The 23200-nt window shown below is 46.5% G+C and overlaps 1 protein-coding gene and 1 long non-coding RNA gene across 4 annotated transcripts; one reads left to right on the top strand and one right to left on the bottom strand.

Annotated features, from left to right (window-relative positions):
• Positions 1–1601: 1601 nt before the first annotated feature.
• LOC141370387 (uncharacterized) lies at positions 1602–4050 on the top strand. The gene is made up of 3 exons (XR_012374381.1): positions 1602–1708; positions 2919–2996; positions 3490–4050. It is a non-coding gene; the product is annotated as an uncharacterized lncRNA (long non-coding RNA).
• Positions 3068–12191, bottom strand: CHCT1 (CHD1 helical C-terminal domain containing 1). Of its 3 annotated transcripts, none has more exons than XM_073879248.1 (6): positions 11969–12191; positions 10752–10853; positions 10342–10517; positions 9734–9881; positions 6100–6295; positions 3068–3338 (listed from the first exon to the last, which is right to left on the bottom strand). In XM_073879248.1, exons 1-6 carry the CDS (start codon positions 12017–12019, stop codon positions 3253–3255), a joined length of 759 nt encoding a protein of 252 aa, XP_073735349.1. In that variant the 5' UTR covers positions 12020–12191; the 3' UTR covers positions 3068–3252. The 3 variants fall into 3 exon arrangements, with proteins under 3 accessions (XP_073735349.1, XP_025707206.1, XP_025707205.1); XM_025851421.2 differs by having other exon boundaries at positions 9782–9849; positions 11969–12181; XM_025851420.2 differs by having other exon boundaries at positions 9782–9881; positions 11969–12169.
• Between the last annotated feature and the right edge of the window lie 11009 nt (positions 12192–23200).

Below are 23200 nucleotides of genomic sequence, written 5' to 3'. Positions count from 1 at the left end.
GCTAAGAAAATACAAAGTATCAGAGAACTAATGCATTGAGTCTGATGGGTTGTTTGTGGGGCATGAGCATTTCGGCCAAGGGCAGGTGGACCATGTGTCATGGGTGTATGGGAAGTGTGCTGGCCCAGGGGCATCAAGTTTGAGTAAGTCCCAGTTCCAGCGTTGACTTCCTGCCCAACCTCGGAGAAGTCAACCTTTCTTCTTGGGCCTCTTTCCCCCCCCCCCCTCTGAACCAGGAAGTGGTGGGACTAAATGCTCAAGTTGGGTTCGCTCATTCGTTCATTCATTCTACAAATGTTTGTTACGTACCTGCCACATTCTGGGGGTACTGCTGTAATTGTTTGAGATATAGCAATGAACAAAACAGACAAAAGGCTCTGCCCTTGTGGAACTTACATGTTAGTGGGAGGATACCATCAACAAATGAGAAATATAATCATTAAATTATATAATATTTGAGAGGCATAAGTGCCTTAGGAAAACAAAAGCAGAGTAAGGGATATTCAGGGTGTGTGTGGATGTTGGGATTTAAAATGAGGGCACAGGGGCGCCTGGGTGGCTCAGTCGTTAAGCGTCTGCCTTCAGCTCAGGTCATGATCCCAGGGTCCTGGGATCGAGCCCCGCATCGGGCTCCCTGCTCCTCAGGAAGCCTGCTTCTCCCTCTCCCACTCCCCCTGCTTGTGTTCCTGCTCTCACTGTCTCTCTCTCTCTGTCAAATAAATAAAATCTTTTAAAAAAGTAAAAAATAAAAAATAAAACGAGGGTACATGCTAGGCTACACCAAGAAGGTGACTTAAAAAAAAAAAAGATTTTATTTATTTATTTATTTGAGAGAGAGAGAGAGAGAGAGCACGAGTGAGGGGGAGGCACAGAGGGGGAGGGAGAAGCAGACTCCCTGCTGAGCAGGGAGCCAGATGTGGGGCTCCATCCCAGGACCTGGAGATCATGACCCGAGCCCAAGCCAAAAGTCGGACGCTTAGCCAACTGAGCCACCCAGGCACCCCTTAATATTTTATTTTTTTAGAGCAGTTTTAGGTTCATAGCAAATTTGAGCAGAAGATTCAGAGATTTCCCGTACACCACCATCCCCACACATGCACAGCCTCCTCATTATTCACCCCCCGCCCCCACCGGAGTGATACACCTGTTACAGGGACACATCATCACCCAGGATCCATAGTTTCCAGTAGGGCTCACTCTTGATGTTGCACATTTTATGGATTTGGACACGCGTATAATGACACATATCCACCATTCTAGTATCACACTGAGTATTTTCACTGCCCTAAAAATCCTTTGTGCTGTTGGAGGGTTTTGAGTGAAGCAATGTCCTGTGATCTTTTTTGGAATTCTGAGATCCTACTAAATTTGAGGAAAGAGTTAAGAGGGCCGCAGAACCAAGACTGTTGCCTATTTTGCCTTCCAGCCTCCTGCGGGTCCGAGGGCGGATATAAAGTTCCCAGCCCTCCCCCTGGTCTCCGCCTCTGCTCATGCCCTGCCTCAGTTGGAAGAATGAGGCTGTAGAACCCTGTCGTTCCTCTGGGTGGTGGTGCTGCATCACACACAGGGACACCTCCCTGTTCTGTTGTGTTCCCAGAATGGCCAGCCCTTTCCCTGGGACCTTGTCAGTGAAATCGCTCAGGAGTGGAGAAAATTGGAGAGGCCCTCCATCATCAGGGACATCCTCCAGCCAGCTCACCCTTCTCTGGTAAATCCTCCTCGCGTTGTCAGGACTGCCAGGGGCCCCTGGAGCGAGGCCAACCCCCAAGCCCGTACTCTCATCTCGCCACTTCTGGGAAGCAAAGAGTGTAAACAACAAAGAGAGAGCCAGGGTGTTTTTTCCCTCTTTATACTTCCATGTACTTGTTCTTCAAGTCTAGATTGATATTCATTTTGACACTTAAACATTGTGATGATGCTCACTCCGGAATATGAATTGAGGGGGGGGAGGAGAAAGGGTCACACACATATGGGGCACCTCGTATGTTGCTGCCTCCTGTGCTTTTGGAAAATGATTGCACCTGTGTCCTCTCCTGGAGCTGACCACCAGCTACATGGTCTTTCTAGCTAGAAACAAAGTACCATCTTCACTACCTTTCTCCTCCCTCTTTTATCTCTCACATCTGTCACCAAAACTGTCCGTTTTATCCTAAGTAATGTCACAAATTCACCCCACCCCCCTTTATGCGCATCTTCACTGCCTTTGTATATCCCCAGGGTAGCAAATATGAAAAGCGAAACGAGTGAAAGGGAAGAAGGCCAGAGTGTGAGGCAAGAGGGAAGGGTGGGGACTGCCGTGAAGCCGAAAGAGTATCCGTGAAACCTGAGCCACGTGCCCTTCTGCGGGGAGGCACATCCACATGTGGCAAGTTGTTAAAAGCCAGAAATCTGTTGCTGTTCGTTGTTTTTAATGTGAAATGTACCAAGTTAATTTTGGCAACTGATTTTTTTTTTAAATGTTTTAAACACTAAGTAGAACACAAGGGGCAAACAACACACCAGTGGTCCGAGTTTCGCAGGCAGCGGCTGATTTTTGACCACCGGTTTTAACCACCATCCTAGCTACGACTATTGATGTGGCTTCCTCTACCGCCTTCGGCCTCTCCCGTCTCTCACTTCCGTGCACTTTGCTTGCGGCCTGCAGAGCATCTCCCCAGGCGCCAGGTCACACCAGCTCGTTCCCACTGCTTGACGGCTCCCTTGCCATGGTCCCCCCCAGGTTACTCAGGAGACCGAGTGCAGACAACTGAGGCAGGCTGCCGGACTTCTCCCTCTCTGACTCCAGGCCCGCTCCCCACCGTGCCCCCCGACACTGCGCCCTCCCTGGGCATACATCACTCCTTTGTTACGGGCCAAGGCCTCCCGCGCACCTCTATTCAACTGTTGTAACATCTCTCCACGTGTGTCTCCTGCTCTAGGTGGCGATGGATGGCCATGGACGCAAGTGACCACCCCTTATTTGTCTGTGCTTGTGTGGGGCACCTGCCGCTCAGAAGGTAGCTGGCAAATATTTTTTTTTAATAAATTACAAAATGAATGAATGATGACTGTTAGCCAAGTAAGGTAGAACTGTCTTAAGGATGTTTATTTCCCCACCCCGTTTATACATAACTAAGACCTGATCATCCTTCTGACAAAGACAGTTCTCTTCTTTCCCCTCATTGGCCCCCAGCCCCCAGGGTGCAGAGGTGTTGAAGACAAGTGCTCTGGGAGCCAGGACCAGCTGCCCCCGCCCCTCCTGCCTGGCTGTTCTTACGGGCTGGTCCCTGGAGTCTCTGGGGCTTCCTTAATCCTCTTTCTCTTGAGTTTTGTTTTGTGAGGAAGTTTCCTTAGAGAACCTGAAAAGGGAAAGTGACACAGTCCTGATAACATAAGCAGTAAGAGAATCTCAGCCTGTAACATGTCAGGGGGGGGTGGTAGGGACAGAAAGGAAGAATGACAAAATCTTATCTTCACTTGCAACCTCTGTCCCTTCCTCTTTTCTCACAGAAACCCTGTGGCGGAGGAAGACTGTATCACCCCGATTTATAGATGAGGGATCTCACCCAAGCGCAGAGCCCACCCTGCCCAAAGCCTTAGGCAAGAGAGGGGCAGAGTCAGGACCAGACCACATTTCTTGACGCTGAGACCTCCCCACACCCGTCTCAGATTCCAGGCCCTGGTTCCCAGGACTTGGCTGCCAGACGGTTTGCCAACCCCTGCCATCTTTTTACTTAAAAACTGACTTATGAACATGGTGCCAAAGAAACACCAGATGGGTTACCTTTAATATCACAGATGGACTCAGTGATTGACCAGAGCCCGTTCATGGTGGGTCCAGCAGATAGCACGTGCTTTGTCATATAACACAAGGTGAAGAACACAACCTTGTCTGTATCCCAGGCAAACAAATATTTAACAGGACTTCATCAGGACTTTTGATCTGAAGTTCTGTTTATGCACAGAGGAACAAGCTTAAAAAAAAATGCCAAAAGGAAGCAACAAGTGTCAAAAGTGGAACATTCTGCAGAACAGTGGCCTGATCTCTTCAACAAGTCAGGATGTGAAAAAGGGGATTTTGTTGGGTTCAAAGAGATGGAAGAGACATGACCAGGTGCAATGATGCATGAGTGGGAAATCGGTGCAAGAAAGGTCCTGGACTACTGGGAAAATTTGAAGAAGGAGTACTTAATCCAACAATTGGATGAAAGGAAAATATTGACATGGAATGCTGATCTAATTAACTGAAAAAAGCAAGTTCCAATCAAAATCCTATACGCAGTGAGATCTCATTTGGCTAAAATACATGTATTGATATGTATAAAAAACATCTGGAAAGTGCTAGCAGTAGGGAGGACAATGTGATGTTTATATTTTCTTAATTTTGCTTATCGGTATCACCTTATTTTCTATGCTACGCTTCTGTTTGTAGGAATAAAATGTTATTTTAAGAATTACATAAAAGCCAACGTTCTTAACCCACCATCCAAGGCTTTTTCCTATTACCCCTCGTCCTGCACTTCTTCAACCTGCTCTTCCATTCACCTCCAGGCCCAGACTGTCTGCTCATTGCCCCTCATCTCTGCACACACCTTTCCTTCCTCTCCTTCCCTCCCTTACCCCTCCTCCCCTCCTTCTCCTCTGCCCGTTCTTTAAAGCCCGTCCCAGAATTACCTCCTCCAGCCAGCCTGTCCTACCCTTTGCCCTGTGGCCTCAGATGGCTCACTCGTAAAAGGGGGGTGATAACACCCATCTGAGGATGCCGGAGGGGTGAGGGTTAGGTGAAATAAAGATACCAGTCCCCTGGTATGGAGGAGGCTGGCCCCAAAGCCCAGAGCTCACTTTCCCTATCTGATTCAGGAACTGCGTCGCCTACATCATCTTCATCATGGACTGGCCTTCATTCCATTGGATATTTTGCTTCCTCAATTTAAACTATAGGCACCAGGGCCAAGGGCCCTCACAGAGCCCAGACAGAGCTCTGGGCCTCAGGAAATGCCTGACAACGCGCCCACTGCCTCTGCCCCATTCCCCCTCCTGCTCTCCCCTCGGGGCAGCTGTGACTGGTGGGCGAGGCCCCGAGCGCCGGGGGCCTGCATCAGACCCAGCCAGCCCGACCCTCAGAGGGGCCAGTTTAGGACCACACTCGGAGATCCGAGGCCACTCTGTTCACCTTCACTTGCTCCCCCAGTAGTAAAGCAAGAACAGCTAAACTGTGGTCCCCGAAGCCGGATCCAGAAGGGAGAAGGGTAAGTGGCTCCTACATCTCTTTGTACCTCAGTGCACAGGAGGGGCCTTCATAGCTTCCAACCTTGGCTGGGACCCCTCACTGAAGAGTCTCTGTCCCCTCACCCCACAGCCTCTGTCCAGAGGGCCAAGCAGTGCAGTCGTGGCAGAGACCAAGGCTGCCGGGAAGGCCAGTCCCAGGCCATCCGACTCGACTTTCCCCCTGCTGTGGGAATGAACCACTTCCTTAGTCCACAGCCCACCCAACACCCAGAGCAGGCTTCCCGCCTCTGCTTAGACACCTCCTGGGAGTCCCCACTCCTGACTGCCAGCGACGGTCTCTGCCTCTACTCCTATGGGCAAGTGGCTTCGTTTAAACTGTTCATTGAAAAACGCAGGATCCCAAACTGTATGCATCATGAGACCTCCAGAGGGAAATCATGCAGAATGCTGAGGGGAGACACGCGAAAACTTTTACCGGTCATGGCCTTGGGGGATGGGTGATTTTCCTCTCTCCTGTTTTTTTTTTTTCTTTTTTTTTTTTAATTTTTTTTATTGTTATGTTAATCACCATATATTACATCATTAGTTTTTGATGCAGTGTTCCATGATTCATTGTTCGTTCATAACACCCAGTGCTCCATGCAGAACGTGCCCTCCTCAATACCCATCACCAGGCTAACCCATCCCCCCACCCCCCTTCCTCTCTCCTGTTTTACACTTATCTATACATTTCAAACTTTCTATGATAAGCACCCCCGCAGGGAGGGGGACAAAAAGGAGAAAAGAAGAAAGTGCAGAAGGGGAAGGAAAGATGGACCGAGAGAGAAGTGTGGGGTTAAAGGGAAGATGGGAAGGGAGGGCTGTCGATGCCCCCACACCTAAGGGCATTACCTTTCCTGCCCAGGCCCCGGGGTGGTGGCTCCCCCAGCAGGGAGGCCTCTCGGCCAGGCACCTGCATCTTGGACAGCCTCTCCTTCATGCAGCTGATGTTGTTGTGCAGCCCCCACGCACTGCACAGCTTGGGCAGACTGTCCTCCCGGTCGGCCAGCAGGGAGCTCTCCAGGGTGTCCAAGGGGCAGAACGTCACCTGCAATGGGCCCATAATGTTGAGGAGAGCGTGGAGAAGAGAGGGCCCCACGTTCCAGAGCCCCAGCCCTGCCCCCGTGAGGAAATGACCGTGGTCTGCCTGCACCTCACCCCCCTGCCTAGCCAGCAGGAGGCACGAGTCACAGACGGGGGAGAGGAAGGACCGTGGGGGCACTGAGGCCGGGCTGCCAACCGTCTCTTCTTGGGTGCTTCTTTACTTGGATATATGTCCTCCATCTCTTTTTAGAGTTATATATAGTGTCTTTTTTAATTTGCTTCGAGGTTTTATTTAAATTCTAGTTAACATAGTGTAATATTGGTTTCCAGAGTAGAATTTAGTGATTCATCACTTCCATACAACACCCAGTGCTCCTCACAACAAGTGCCCTCCTTACTCCCCATCACCCAGCTGGCCCATGCCCCGCCTACCTCCCTCCAGCGACCTTCAGTTGCTATAGTTCTCTATGGCTCTATAGTTAAGAGTTCTCCATAGTTAAGAGTCTCTTATGATTTGCTTCCCTTTCTCTTTTTTCCCCTTCCCCTATGTTCATCTGTTTTCTTAAATTCCACATGAGTGAAATCATGTGGTATTTGTCTTTCTCTGATTGACTTATTTCGCTCAGCATAATACACTCTAACTCCATCCACGTCATTGCAAATGGCAAGACTTCATTCTTTTGATGGCTGATATATATATATATATATCTCATATCTTCTTTATCTGTTCATCCGTCAATGGATGTTTGGGCTCTTTCCATAATTTGGCTATTGCTGATAATGCTGCTATAAACATCGGGATGCATGTGCCCCTTCAAATCAGTATTTTTGTATCCTTTGGGTAAATACCTAGTCGTGCAATTGCTGAATCATAAGGTCGTTCTATGTTTACCTTTTGGAGGAACCCCCATACTGTTTTCCACAGTGGCTGCGGAAAGTGTTAGGAGGGTTCCTTTTTCTCCGCATCCTCACCAACACCTGCTGTTTCCTGTGTTGTTAATTCTAGCCATTCTGACAGGTGTGAGGTGGCATCTCATTGTAGTTTTGATTCCTATTTCCCTGATGATAAGTGATGTTGAGCATCTTCTCATGTGTCTGTTGGCCTAGAGTTATAGTGCCTTATGCATTTGTTTGTAATGAAACAATGGTATTTGTTTTAAAGTCTTTGGCAAGATTAAAATTGAGAGCCTAAAAATATCTTTTGAAATTTTCCTGGCCAGTGAAATCCAGGAATCACTAAAATGACAACACCTCATATTCAGAGGAGGATTCCCTGAAATGATCCACCCATTCATGTTCAGAGGAAGAAACAGAGACCCAAAGGGGGAAAGGATTGGGTTAAAGATGCGTAGCTAGAGTGGGGTGGGGTGCCGTAGTTAGAGCAAGGCTTTCCCCTGAGCCAGATTACGTTTGAACCCGGCTCTTGCCCCCACTGGCTATGTGGTCTGGGTCATGTTACTTTACCTCTCTGCATCTGGCATCTTCATTTACACACTGTGGACACTAATTGTAATTACCATGTAGGGTTACTTTTGAAGATTCTAGGAGGGAACATAAAGGGCCTGGCACATAGAAACTGTTACCTATGATTCTTATTTTGAACCAGTGATTCCCAAAGGGTGCTCTGTGAAACCCTGGGGACCCCTGAAATATTTTGACCCCGCTGACCCCCTGCAAAGTGGGGTCTCCTCAAAGTGCAAGAGAGAAACCAATGGATTCTAATGAGCCTAGTGTGAAAAGGTCATTGATACAAATCTGAGAAATCTACACACTGTATGATTCCAACTGTATGACATTCTGGAAATATTGAGATGGTAAAAAGATCAATGGTTGCCAGGAGTTTGGAGGGAAAGGATGGAGGGATGAATATGTGGAGCACAGGATTTTTATGGCAGTGAAACTATTCTGTATGATACTGGAACGGTGGATACATGTCAGTATGCATTTGTCAAAACCTATAGGGTGGCTCAGTTGGTTAAGCGTCTGCCTTCGGCTCAGGTCATGATCCCAGGGTCCTGAGATGGAGCCCCACATCGGGCTCTCTGCTTGGCAGAGGGCTTCTCCCTCTCCTCCCTGCTCGTGCTCTCTCTCACTATCTCTGTCTCTCTCTCTCTCTCTCAAATAAATAAATAAAATCTTAAAAAAAAACCTAGCATGTACAACACAAAGATTGGGCCCTAATATAAACTATGGACAGTATTTAGTTAATAATGTGTCATAAATAATGTGTCAATACTGGCTTAGTGATGGTAATAAATGTACCTCTCTAATGCAAAATGCTAATAATGAGGGCAACAGGAGGGGTTAGTATACGGGAAATCTCTGTACTTTCCACCCAAATTTTCTGTAAACCTAAAATTATATATACATATATAAACATTCATTGATATGGTTTCAGATTCCACATTGCTAATAAGTAGCTGCCACTTGTTGGGTTTTGGTGTGGTATCAAAGAAAAATATCCATGACTCTCTGAAAATGCTAGTAAAATACTCTTTTCTCCAACTACACATCTGTACAGCCTGGGTTTTCTTCACGTCCTTCAGCCAAGTCACATAGCATAAGAGACTGCAGAAGCAGCTGTTTTCTATTAAACCAGACACTAAAGAGATTTGTGAAAATGTCAAACAATGCTACTCTTCTCACTACATTTTTTTGTTTTGAAAAATATCGCTATTCCTTATAAAAATTATTTATGTTAAAATGTAATGGGCTCCTTGTTTTGATTTTTAAATGGATTAGTGAGTACATATTTAGAATTTTTTCTTTAGTTTCAATTTCTTTTTTTTTAAAGATTTTATTTATATATTTGACAGAGAGAGACACAGTGAGAGAGGGAACACAAGCAGGGGGAGTGGGAGAGGGAGAAGCAGGCTTCCCGCCGAGCAGGGAGCCCGATGCGGGGCTCGATCCCAGGACCCTAGGACCATGACCTGAGCCGAAGGCAGACGCTTAACGGCTGAGCCACTCAGGCACCCCTAGTTTTAATTTCTAATAGGGCAAATATCAGTAGCTGTAACCTACATAAACAAATGCTTTTGGGGCTTCTCAATAGCTTTTTAAGAGGGTGAACATGACTTGAGTCCAAAATGTTTGAGAGTCACTGTTTTTGAACAAAGCCAGGCCAGGCTCTGATAGTCCTCAGAGCCTTCCCCAAGCTGGCTGTGCCTCTCTGCCTGGCTTCCACCATCCCCACCCGTATCTTCTCGGGAATGTCCCTGCACCTGTCAACATCAGGGTGTGGGTGTGGAGAGTGAAGAAATACCAAGAACTTGAAGCTGAGCCTCTGCCCTCTTCAGCCCCACTGTGCCCCCTGTCGGGGGTAAAGGTAGGGGCAGTGGGGTCTTCCTGAGGCAGTGAGTGTGGAAACAAGTCAAGGGATGCTGGCGGTATCAGAGGGCCCCCTCAGCCCCAGGCCTCCCCCCACAATCTAAGAACACACCAGCCAACCCTCAGCTGGGCCCGGGAGGAGCTTTCCTGAGCGCCTCACCAGGAACTCGGCCGTCTGGTTGCTCTTGGTGTACTTGTAGAGCCTGCGAAGCTGTTTCGCCTCTAATTCTGAGAAGAGAGAAACAAATCGCCAGAGCATCCTGCGGGGGGAAACCAAGGCTGAGGGAGGCAGAGCACAGCCCCTCTCCCTTCAGCCTCTGTCTTGTGTCCACGACCCACTCAGGGAGAAATGGACCACATCCTGCCTCCTTGGATTTGGCCAGGGACGTGGAGAGGTGGACATTTGCTATACCTTGAGTACCCCATCCTGGTGCTGGCCACCCACACCACACAGCAGTTTTTCGATCAGAGGTCATTCTCCACAGGGTCAGGAGAGTTCTTTGTCCACTGCGTGTGCAAGCTGCCATGAATCAGTGCTGCCCTGAGTAACTAGAGGCCCCTGGTCTCTCCACCTCTCCTTCACCATGCTCACTCCAGGATCCTCACTCTTTCACATAAAGGTGAGGGACTCAGGGATCTTGACTGAGGTGTGTCCTTGAATGGGGTGTGGGGTGGGGCCCAGGAGTGGGTATAGTGGGAAGGGCAAGAAGGCTGCCCTACTTCCTCCAGTGCTTGATTTCCCAGGTTCGGCAGTAGTGCTGCAAAAAGGTGTTGATGTGGTCCCCTAGGACCACCAGGCTCTGCTTCATGTACTTTAGCTTCTTCTTCTGGGGAAGATCCCTGGGCAGGTGCAGCTTTCGCAGGAACTTCTTCAGTGGCCTTAGATATTCTTTACACTGAAGAGGCAACAGGTGAAATGAGCAACCATAGGAGAAAAGAAGAGGCAGATGGGTAGCCCCAAGTAACCAGCAGCCCTTATGGGCCAGGAAGTGTTAAGTCGGTTAAGTAAGGAGGCTCTTGTCAAGGTCTTACTTGACATGACAAGTGGGACAGTAAGCTATGGATCTGAGGCCTGCCAATTTCTGACCCAGGTCTCCTGGCCTGGAGGAGGGACAGGGTCCCTTACTCACAATTTTGAAGGTGTCCTGGCCCAGGCCCTTGGCATGGCGTACAAGTGAGTCTCCAGTGGGTGTGGTGCCGGAACTCTTCTCCAAGCAGGGTACATTTGTCACCTGGGAGGAGGCAGGGTGCCGCGGTCAGCTGGGGGGCTTAGGTGCCTGCTCCTGAGGGGCAGTGCGAGGCAGCCAGTGGTCCAAACTCCAACCAAAGCCCTTCTCCGTTTTCCCTAGGACCTCTTCCTTGGCCCAGCCCTGAGGCAAGTAAGCCCTCAGCAAAGAAACCCAACCCTGAAGATCCCTGCTTAGAAAACCTAGAATGCCCTGCCCATTTCTTTTATAATCATTAGAGCACAGTATTGTAGCTAATTTTGCAAAGCACTTGATAAACATGAACTCATTTTATTCTCCCACAAATTCTTTAAGGTGAGACATCATTATCCCTGATTACGGATGAGAACACTTTGAGGCACCAAGCGATTTAAGGGACTCCTTGGGGGAAGGAGCAGGGAGTCATTCACTCATCCATTCAGCAAACATTTATTGAGCGCCGAAGTCCCAGGCCCGCCTCCAACCCTTAGCATCAAGCCACAATAATGAGCACTCAGAAAAGCATGTGACAGTGATGGTAATGAGAAGAAGCTCTCTGACAGCAAACGTGGGGCCAGAAAAAAAGCTGAAAATTAATGAAGACAAAGTGACTTTGAAATAATACTTGAAGTCAGAGCACAAGATTAGGTTGACACAGTAGGATTTGCACCTGACTTTGCAAAAGCCTCTCAGAAAAGTGAGCATTAATTCCTGCCTGTGTTCAGGAAGACTCAGGCCCAGACCACTCTGAAGGCGGAGACCAGGGAGAGGGTGGAAGGGAAACAGAGAGAGTATGGAACCCAGGCTCCTCCAGGCCCCAGAGCGAGGGGACTCTGGCGGATCGACTCCATAAACACACCAATCCAGCACACAGACCATAACTCAAGTGCACACGCACACACACACACGTGCACACACACACACACGAGCACTTGTCTCCATAACCAACAATCATCTTGCCAGGAATGTATGTCTTTGAATGAATCAACCTTCTCTTGTTCTTTCCGTCTCCTGCTAGCTCATGTACATCACCATTTTTCCTTCTTCTTTTCTTCCCTGAATCTCATGTTCTCTGCTTTCCAAGACCAGCCCCTCAAGGACCCTCCTTTCTTCCCTCCCTCACCTCCCTAGCCCCACTTCACCTTGTTTAGTGGCTTGTCCCCTTCAGCCCCTTGCCCATCGGAGGCCTCCATCTCAACAGGTGCACTGGCGGCCTCCAAAGTGGCTCTCGTTATGTCCCCTCAGGCTTCTGACCTACTGCTTCTATGACCTGAGTGTCTCAGGGAGTGGGCAGGTTGGCTCCAGAACTCGGAGCAATACCATGGCAACCGCCAACACAGAGCCTAGCTCCCCTCCCCCTCCCATGCCCTCGTTCTTGGGGGTGGCCACCAGCCACCTCCTTCAACAGGGAACAGAACTCGGGAAGCGAGCAAGATGTGCCGAGTAGACCCAGGACTTTGTCAGAGCTCAGCGCTGGCCAGGTGGGGCTGTAACCCCTGTTCCCAGGAGAACCGTCAGATGCCGGTGATTGTGACCCCTGGTAAGAGCTTCGAAGTAACTTTCCTGCATGTGTATCGCTGATGACTCCTCGGTTATGCCGTGGGCTCCCCGTGATGAGGGCCATGGTTTATAACGCTTCTTTCTGGTTTGGGGACAAAGGTCTAGAGGGAGCTCGGAGAGAATGGAATACAGTAAGCCTCTCCTGAGACGGATCTCCTCTTCTGTTCCTCTGTAGCCTCCGGGAAGTCAATAAGCCAGTTGTGTTGGGCGATGGTTAAGTGGTGGTAGCGTTTTTCGGGAGGGTGCAAAAAGTACAAGCTACCCTGTAATATCTCAATTGAGCCTCGCAACAGTCTTCTCTGAGGTGGGTACCGCAGTGACCCCATTTCACAGAAGAGGAGCCGAGACACAGAGAGGTCCGGTGACTTGCCTTAGGTCCGCGGCCACTAAGTGGGGCGCGGGGCATTCGGTCGGATCCGGACCGCTCTAGCCTTTCCCACCCGCGCCGCCCTCCGGGGATCCGAGGCCGCGAGAGGCATTGCTGCGGCCGGAGTCCCGGCGTCTGCCTGGCCGGCTCGGCCCGGAGGCGCTCGGAGGTGCGGGCAACCAGCCGCGACCTCGCCCCTGACTCGGCCCAGCGCCCGCTCGCGACCTCCAGCGGCGCACGGCGGGGTTCGGCGCTGATGGGACCGTTGCAGCCTCCGCTTACTCAACCTGTATCTTCTTCCCGGGGACGCTGAGCTCCACGTCCTGGCCCTTGCTCTCGTGTCCTCTAGGCCCGGGATCCCCCCACTCCACCGCTGCAGCCCCCAGTCCATACTGCCCACTTCCTCCTCTGCCCTCGCCGGCACCGGGTCGGACCACAGTGGCCAACGGAGCCGGGCTGGGATCCCCACCCCGCCCCGCGAAGTCCTGCCAGGTCTCCCTCTCGCCATCTGGCGGTGGTACCCGCACACGACAGGGACACTGTGGCTGAGGACATGCCTAGGGGAATGTGGCTCCCCGCCAAACTGGAGAGCCTGGTGTGTTTGAGCATTAATCCGGGACTACTTTGCGGCTATTAAGAAGGAAATTGTATTGGCAAGAGTAAGGGAAAGGGGGCTCTCTTACACGCTTCTACTGGGAACAATGAAGAATGTTAAATGTACATTCCCTTTGGCCCACAAATTCTACTTCTAGGAGTTGGTCCTAAGGAAAGATGATGTGTGCATAAGGACTGTTACAAGGGTGACAATTTGGAAACAATTGAAGTGTAATCAGTAGGAAAGGGTAAATCAACTGTGGAACACCAATACTTAAAAATACTACTCTATTAAATAGTAAATAAAATTAATTTAAAAAATACTTTACTACTGAAATACTATTATTAAAATATTACTCTGTATCTACATAATACTAATTAAAATTTTTAAAATTAGTACTTTATATTTAATGACGTGGAAAACAAGGACTAAAACAACATGTCTGGTATGATTCCATTTTTTTAAAAGATTTTGTTCATTTATTTGACAGAGACAGACAGCAAGAGCAGGAACACAAGCAGGGGGAGTGGGAGAGGGAGAGCAGGCTTCCCGCGGAGCAGGGAGCCCGATGTGGGGCTCCATCCCAGGACCCTGGGATCATGACCTGAGCAGAAGGCAGCCGCTTAATGACTGAGCCACCCAGGTGCCCTGATTCCATTTTTGAAAGTATGGATTTATATATGCATAGAAAAAAGTCTTGAAGGATACACTTCAAAATGTAAAGGGTGATTTTTCACCTTTTTTGCATATTGTCTGCCTTTCTAAAACTAATGAATATGCTTTACATTTACAGTCAGGAAAAAAAGGGAGAGCTGAGTCTGTTTTTAAAAGTTACTCATAAGGAATAAACAACATCATTAAAAATGTTATATAATGCTAAGTTTAAAAACACAAACCAAAAGAGTATTACACTATAGCTCTGAGAAGCCAACATGAATATGGACCAAGACTGGAAGAAAACAGTAGAAAAAAGAAACAAGGAATTGAACACAGATGTAGATATTATATATCTATTCGCCCCCCTGCCCCAAATAATATTTACAATTCAAAAGGGGGAAGTAAGTCAGAACCTCAAAGTTTATCTGTCCCTGCCTGCTCCCTCACCCCACTCCACTTCTCCTCTTTCCTCCCAGAGCCTCCAACAAGTCCTGGACTCTGGATGCCTGCCCTGTTCCCATAATGGTTTTATTATCAGCCATAGGGAGTAGCCTGAAAAGAACATTGAGCCTACCAGCAACTAGGAATGACTCAACACTCAACATAAAAACAAAAATCCATTGCCTTTGGGAGACATTCTTCAAAATCCAATTGGTTAGCATAAAATGACACTATAGGGCAAGTCAACTCATTGAACTGAGTCATTCCTCCAATATTTAATTTAAAAAAACCTCTGTGTGCCATGTACTTCAGGCAGGTGGCGTGGGGAAGGTGAGGGTGAGGGTGTTAATTTGTTCACCCTCCACTCTATGCAGGTTGGCATATTCCTTAATGGTGTGGGCTGGTTTCATTAATCATTATGTCTCACCCCTACCCACTAGTGACAAAAATCTTGTTGTATGTCCTAAATTCAGGGGACAAGGAAAATGACTCTTGGCATCTACTGCCTACACTTCCTCTCATAGACTTGAAGATCTTTTCATCTCTCTCCCTGGGTTCAACAGTGACTCAGAGACTTTTAATTCCCTTAAAGAACTCTCTCGGGGCACCTGGGTGGCTCAATTGGTTAAGCAACTGCCTTCAACTCAGGATCAGCTCAGGTCATGATCCTGAGTCCCGGGATCGAGTCCCGCATCAGGTTCCCTGCTTGGCAGGGAGTCTGCTTCTCCCTCTGACCCTCCCCTCTCTCATGTGCTCTCTCTCTCAAATAAATAAATAAAATCTTAAAAAAAAAACTCTCTCTCTATCCCTTTCTTTTTTTTATTTAAAAAAATTTTTTTAAAGATTTTATTTATTTATTTGACAGAGAGAGCAGCAGAGGGAGAGGGAGAAGCAGGCTTCCCACCGAGCAGGGAGCCCCATGTGGGGCTTGATCCCTGGACTCTGGGATCATGACCTGAGCTGAAGGCAGACGCTTAACCGACTGAGCCACCCAGGCGTCCCTCTTTTTTTTTTTTTTTTTTGTAAGATTTTATTTATTTGTTTGACAGAGCATAAGCAGGGGAAGCAGCAGGCAGAGGGAAAAGGAGAAGCAGACTCCTCCCCGAGCGGGATGTCCGATGCGGGGCTCGATCCCAGGACCCTGGGATCATGACCTGAGCCGAAGGCAGATGCTTAATGCCAGAGCCACCCCGGTGCCTCTTTATCCCTTTCTTTACTATGAAACCCAAGGGTATCTTAGCATTGCCAAAAGAAACCCCTTGATCTTGTTCTAAATTATCCAATTAGAATTGTATCAAGTCTCCAAGAAAAGGAGGGCCATTTAAATTCCCACCGTAGCTGGAATGCTGGGTCTGGAGGAAATGTGACAGTTTCTAGCTGAGGGCCAAGGCATCCCTAATCCAAGGCCACGAGGGATTCTATCACTACCTAAGGCAAAATCTCTTAGCATGGGGTGGACTAATAAGCCTGAGAGAATCAACAAACCCACTGAAACTCTTAACTAGCAAGTTAAGGACTCATTGCCTTCATCAGGTAGTCAGAGAGGTCTATAGCCTAAAGAAGTTAAGAACCTAAGGGTGTAGACCTTCTTCTCAGCCGTGGTTTTTCAGATGGGTCTTTAAATCTGAGCTCGGGGAAACCCGCAAATGGAGGTTGTGTGAGAAATGCCAGAAACACAGTTAATCTGGAGAGAAACAGGAAAAAGGAAGAAGGCAAGGGGGTTTTCGGTCTAACTAACCATATTCCAGACCAGACCCAAGAAACCAGCGACTAAGGAGAAGGCCACTGAGATCCTTGAGCATGTCCAGTAAAGGTGATATACCGCACCCCCTGTGAGCAGCCTGCACCCATCCCTCACCAGCGGGAAGGAAGCTCCGTCTGCACTAATCCGAGGGTGAGAGCCTGTCGAGACGGAGTCTACAGGCGTGACACCTCCCCTCTCCCCCTGGCAGGACACAGGCACATCTCTGCATGCTGATCAGGAGCATCTGTTCATCTCCTCTCCTCTCAAAATAGTTCTCAAAAATATTTGGTACTTTTTCCTTCACTCCTATCTGCTATTTACTGTAGTTTTCCATTTATGGAGCCCTGGTTTAATTTCACTTCGGTTTTTTTTTTTTTTTTTGTAGCAATGTTTTAATTTGGGCTTTATGGGCTCTAAAAATATCTTCTCAGGATATCAAAAGTAACACCACAGAATGGAAAACTTATAACTTCAGAGCATGTTTCTAAACAATTTAATGATATGCAAGCTTCTGAGATGGTGTTAAATTACTGGGCCTAATGATTTCCACTTGCTTCTCTCTGGAAAGTGTTCTTTCCTAAGATGGGAGGCAGGGAGATGCGCAGGAGAAAATTGTATGGTCAATGAATATTGGAGCTGGGAAGGATTTTGGAGAGGAAAAATGCCACCCCTAAATTTGCTACAAGTTGGATGGGAGGGACGGGGTGGCTGGGTGATAGACATTGGGGAGGGTATGTGCTATGGTGAGCGCTGTGAATTGTATAAGACTGTTGAATCACAGACCTGTACTTCTGAAACAAATAATACATTATATGTTAAAAAGAAGAAGAAGATAGTAGGAAGGGAGAAATGAAGGGGGGGAATCGGAGGGGGAGACAAACCATGAGAGACGATGGACCCTGAGAAACAAACTGAGGGTTCTAGAGGGGAGGGGGGTGGGGGGACGGATTAGCCTGGTGATGGGTATTAAAGAGGGCACGTTCTGCGTGGAGCACTGGGTGTTACGCACAAACAATGAATCATGGAACACTACATCAAAAACTAATGATGTATGGTGATTAACATAACATAATAAAATAAAATAAATTTGCTACGAGTCCTGCAAGTTGTCCCCAAAGGACTTACTCTCACTGTATCTCCTTCAGGGCACCATAGTTGTACCCCCTGCCTTTGGCCTAGATTTGGTAGTACTGGGGGCCTAATCTCAGGTTTTTCAGGCTGAGAAAAATTCCGGTGAGAAAAATCACCTCACCTTGGACTTTCAGAATCAGAATTTCCCAGGAGGGCCTGGGAATCAATACTTTGATATATCCGAGGCACTTATCATTAGGCAAACTTGGAAGATGCTGTGTGGTGAGGTGAATCCTGAATTGGCCCTTGTTTAAACTGAATTGGGTAAATTATGGACTCTCCAGTGTTGTGTCAGAGCTGGCTCTAACAGTCTCATGAGAGCAGATTATTAAATTTTTAGGAATTTTGCCAGCTGTTTGTTAAACACAGACGTTATTAAATGATATTGAAAGCAGGGACTCGAGGCGCCTGGATGGCTCAGTTGGTTGAGCGTCCCTGCTTCGGGCTCCCTGCTCAGTGGAGAGCCTTCTTCTCCCTCTCCCTCTGCTGTTCCCCCTGCTTGTGCTCTCTCTCTCTCTCTCTCTGTCAACTAAATAAATAAAATATTAAAAAAAAGAAAACAGGGACTCAAATACATACTTGTGCACTAGTATTCAGAGCAACATTACTCACAATAGCCAAAAGGTAGAAACAACCCAAATGCCCATCAACAGATGAATGGATAAACAAAATGTGGTCTATGCATACAATAGAATTTTATTCAGCCATAAAAAGGAATGAAATTTTTATATGTGCTGCAATATGGATGATCCTTGCAAACATTATGCTAAGTGAAATAAGCCAGATGCCAAAGAACAAATATTATATGATTCCACTTATATTAAATATCTGGAACAGAAAAATTCATAGAAATAGGAGTAGAATAGAAGTTATGAGCATCTGGGAGGAAGGAAGAATAATTACAGAGTTTCTGTTTGGGATGATAAAAAAAAGTTCTGGAAATAGATAGTGGTGGCGGCTATACAACATTGTGAGTATACTGAATGCCACTAACGTGTACACTTAAAAAAGGTTAAAATGGTAAATTTAATGTTATGTATGATTTGCCACAATAAAAAGTTAATTCTGTAAAAATAAAATTAAATATCAACTTACAATTAAAGAAATTCTATTGAAGACAAAATAATATTCAACAGTCAGCCCTTCTTGGTTATTTTTCTACATTTAACAGTTATCTTTGCCCTGGCAGTTATTTATGTCTGTCGTCCTGGTGAAGTAGAAACATTATACAAACGTGCGCTGCCAAGCACATCTTCCCAAGTGCACATGCAGCGATGTTATATTGGTCACTGGATATCGGCTGTAGAGGGAGTATTTACACAACAGAAATCAAAACCAGTACAAATCAGGGTCCTCTTCTCCCCGCCCAACTGCTCATTAAGCATTTGCCAGCACACCACTCTTTCCAAACCATTATTTCCTCAATGGCAAAAAGGAAATAACAAAACTTATTGCACAGAGTTTCTCTAAGGATTGAAGATAGTTCATTGATGGAGGTCAACTAAACTGATTGTGGTGATCATTTATATATACACATATATATGTCAAATCATTATGTTGTATACCTTAAATGAATACAATGTTATATGTCAATTAAGAATTAAAAATTTTTTTAAAGATTTTATTTATTTATTTGACAGAGAGAGGGAGTGGGAGAGGGAGAAGCAGACTCCCTGCTGAGCAGGGAGCCCGACGCGGGGCTTGATCCCAGGACCCTGGGACCACGACCCGAGCGGAAGGCAGACGCTCAATGATTGAGCCACCCAGGCGCCCCAAGAACTAAAAAATTTTTTAAAGATTTTTCAGGTGAACAGGCCTATCAGTGTGCCTGCCACATTGGAAGTGTTTGGTTAGCTTTCACCTTTCACTGGAGACCATGAGCTCCTCGAGGGCAGAATCCCATTCAAATTAGCTTTCTATCCTCCAAATCTCTACTGTAGGAGCTCAGTAAATGTTTATTGAATTGAATACATGAACGAATGGATGGCTGTTCCCAAGACAAATGGAGAAAATATTATTACCTTAACCGCGAGCACCAGAATTACATTTAGGAAAGGAAACAACTTGAGTAGCTGGGGGCACAAGGTGAGAGCTGAGGCCAAGGCAGGAGCCTTATCACCAAAAAGAGAGAGCTAACTAAGCCGCTTTGGAAAGAGAAAATGAGAATTTGGCCTTTGGTTTTGTTTTTGATCTAGAAAAGGATGTCAGAAGGGAGAGGAAGAGAGAGGAGGCATTACAGAGGTAGAAACCCGCAAAACAGATGATGTGAGGCTGGGTCACCATGGGATGAGGTGGAGGCTGGGTAGGCTGGGCGAGACACTTCCAGTAAGGCATGCCTGGGGAAGGGAGAACCATGGGATGAATATGGGCTATATTCGTTTGCCGTAAGGTATGAGATGCAACATTTCATTAGAACTCTCCGTGTCAGGATGCCTGGGTGGCTCAGTTGGTTAAGCGTCTGCCTTCAGCTCAGGTCATGATCTCAGGGTCCTGAGGCTCCTTGCTCAGTGGGGAGCCTGCTTCTCCCTCTGCCTGCAACTCCCCCTGCTTGTGCTCTCTCTCTTTCTCTGACAAATAAATAAAGTCTTAAAAAAAAAATAAACCCTCTGTGTCTACCCTACTCGACCCCTTTAGATTTGTGTGTTTTAGAATGAGACGAAGCAAAAAGAAGCTGGGCTATCCTATTTTGGACCCAGGCTGCCAGTGAGAGATAAGGAGCAGCAACAAGATATGGTACAGAGCAAAAATGGTGGCAGAGGCAAGAAATGCGATCAGAAGGGACCACCATGATGACATAAATTCCTGGGAATTTGTGGAGAAACCTGGAGAAGCACTTTAGACTTCCATGGTTTATAGGTTGCAGAGTTGAATCAGTTTTCTCTAGATTTTAAAGAGCTGGGAGATCTTGGCTGCCAGTGGATTACATTCAATTATGTTAGAATTTGTATAGCTATGTAATATTCCGTTGCTCAATCAGTGGACAGTAATATAATACACCAGCTTATTCTTCTAGCTCAAAGACTGTATTCCTATAGTTCCTATAGATTTTGAGAGGATTCTTTGTCTTTTTTGGACTCCTGCTAGAATTAGGAATGTTCTGGGTAAATCCATAAAACCTAAGGCCATTAGAATGTCCAATTACCCTACTTCTTACAAAATGTTTTTTTTTAATTTTATTTATTTGAGAAGGGGAGGGAGAGAGAGAGAGAGCACAAGCAGGGGGAGTGGCAGGCAGAGGAAGAAGCAGACTCCCTGCTGAGCAGGGAGCCCAATGTGAGGCTCGATCCCAGGACCCCGGGATCATGACCTGAGCTGAAGGCAGACGCTTAACGACTGAGCCACCCAGACGCCCCTTACAAAATGTTTTTTGATGTCCAACAAAATCTAAGCTATCTAAAGAACAGAGTAGAAAATGGACTGGTAGTAACTTTACAGTGGAGAAGCCTGCTAGACACTACATTAACCTAATGATGAAGGTTAACATTACCAATGATGTCATGTGGGTATCATGTACTTCCAGATATGATGTGTTATATGGGACAAGCACTTCATCTCTGCAGTATTGTTATTTTAAAGATTTTTATTTTAAGTAATCTCTACACCCAAAATCAGGCTCGAACTCACAACCCTGAGGTCAAGACTCACATGCTCTACCTACTGAGCCAGCTGGGCAACCCCATCTCTGCAGTATTCTTTCCAAAAAACCCCATTATCCCAATCTAATCATGAGAAAAAATCAGACAAACCCAGATTGTGAGACATTCTACAGGATGGATATCTGGCAAGAACTCCTCAAGATTGACAAGGTCATTTGAAAAATAAGGAAAGACTAAGAAACTGTCACAGACTAGAGAAGACTAGGGAGACATGACAACTAAATGTAATGTGGTTGTCTGTGTTTGATCCTGGAACAAAAAAATAAACTTTAATGGAAAAACTGATGAAATCCAAAGCAAGCCTGGAATTTAGATAATAATACACCAATGTCAATTTTTTAGCTTTGACAAAAGTAGCATGGTAATACGTTAACAATGGTGGAAATTGGGTAAGGAGTATAAAGGAACTTTCTATACAGTCTTTTCTGTAATTCTTTATTTAAAGATTTTATTTATTTATTTTTGAGAAAGAGAGAGAGAGTGAGCAAGTACAAGCGGGGGAGGGAGGGGCAGAGGGAGAAGCAGACTTTCCACTGAGCAGGGAGCCTGACGCAGGACTTGATCCCAGGACCCTGGGATCATGACCTGAGCTGAAGGCAGACGCTTAACCAACTGAGCCACCCAGGCGCCCCTTTTCTGTAATTCTGAAAGTATTTCCAAATAAAAAGTTTATTTAAAAAAGAAATGGAATTACATGGCCTTTGGTCTAACCCAGGAAACCCACATATTCTTATGTTTTGAGCTTTTCTGTTTCAGGGAATATAATTATATGGTTTATTTGTGTCACCTGACAGAGTACATTTCAAGGAATCTTCATTTATTCCCATTGGCAAAGATACAATAACATCTTTTTTCTAGGTTCTACTACCCCACAAAAAAAGAGGTACATTCACAATCCGGGAACCTGGTCCCGGGAAAGACATTCTCCGTTAACTTGTTTTGGTAGGATCAAACCTGGCTTCCTTTCCAGGCCTGCACTCGGGGGTAATTACCCACGGCTGCTTTATTTGTGCAACAGTAATATATTGAGATTGAGTGCACCTCTGTGCAGAACTCTGTCCTGAGTACTTGCGTAAGAAAGGCAAACAGATACAACTGGGGTGATTGCACTAAGATTATTGCCAACCTGGGAAGCTTTTTCTGGGCAGCCAACAAGCTCTTGAGGGCCGTGAATAAATTCGTTAAATGACCAGCTTGTGCATTCTAAACTGGAACTCCTACTAGTGATTATTCTCTGTTTGTTTGGGGATTGTGACAGTGGCTAAAAAGACCAGCTTTCTATTTAAGTGTCCTTTTCAAACTGGAAACTTGAGAAGACTGTTTCTCGGCAGCCACTATTTTTAGAGTATGTGCTCTGGGAGCACAATGATGGTGCTTGAAGGGGGCTAATCCCAGTCTCTTTTGTAACAAGGAAACTGAGGTGCATCCTTCTACAATTTCTCTAAATAAGCCAAGCCACACTTACGGATGCCTTTGGTCTGGTACGCAACACAAAGACCTTTGAAAAGCTGTGTTTCAGCACGGCCAAAACCCCCTCTCAAAAAGGGATCTTTCCCAGACTAGCTCTTTAAGGAAATGAGATGTGGAGGAAGATAGGCCAAAGTGGGAAGTGATAGCGCCTTCTCATAGACATCTGCGCAAAGGCAGAACTAAAGGGTCTTCTTTCAACCACCAAGAGTGAATACAAACATCGTTAGGACTTTTCCCTGGAATTAAAAATATCAAAAGATCAATGCTTAAGACCTATGCCATGTGTGTCACATTAAAAAAAAACAACACAACTTTTTACTTGGAAATAATTTCAAGCTTACAGAAAAGTTGTAAAAAAAAAACGACAAAGAATACTTGTATGCCCTTTACTCAGATTCATTTGTTAACATTTTAATCAATTTGCTTTATTGTAGCATTCTCCCTCTTTCCTATTCTGTCTCTCTCTACACACATGCGCGTGCGCAGGCGCGCGCGCGCGCACACACACACACGTACATACAATATCTATATTCCAGAAATGTGTGTGTTGTGTGCATAAAAACTTTGTTTTTTCCTGAACCCTTTAAAAGTAAGTTTCATATCTCATGGTCCCTTTCCCCTAAATAACCCCAGTGTATATTTACTAAGAACAGGAATTCAAGTCAAGAGATATTCTATTTGAGGGCGCCTGGCTGGCTCAGCTGGTGGAGTGTGCGACTCAATCTCGGTGTTGTGAGTTTGAGCCCCACATCA

This window comes from Callorhinus ursinus, unplaced genomic scaffold (genome assembly GCF_003265705.2).
Source record: "Callorhinus ursinus isolate GAN/ISIS: 27379988/994484 unplaced genomic scaffold, GSC_fseal_2.0 scaffold34, whole genome shotgun sequence".
NCBI lineage: Eukaryota > Metazoa > Chordata > Mammalia > Carnivora > Otariidae > Callorhinus > Callorhinus ursinus.
Note: the sequence above shows the minus strand (reverse complement) of the source record. Positions and strands in the feature narration are given on the sequence as shown.

Coding starts and splice junctions, on each gene's coding strand:
- CHCT1 (XM_073879248.1), bottom strand. CDS start 12,019: ATGGAGGCCTCCGATGGGCAAGGGGCTGAAGGGGACAAGCCACTAAAC. Junction 10,518..10,751: donor GCCAGGACACCTTCAAAATT/GTGAGTAAGGGA, acceptor TTGCCTCTTCAG/TGTAAAGAATATCTAAGGCC. Junction 3,339..6,099: donor CCGGGGCCTGGGCAGGAAAG/GTAATGCCCTTA, acceptor TTCCCTTTTCAG/GTTCTCTAAGGAAACTTCCT.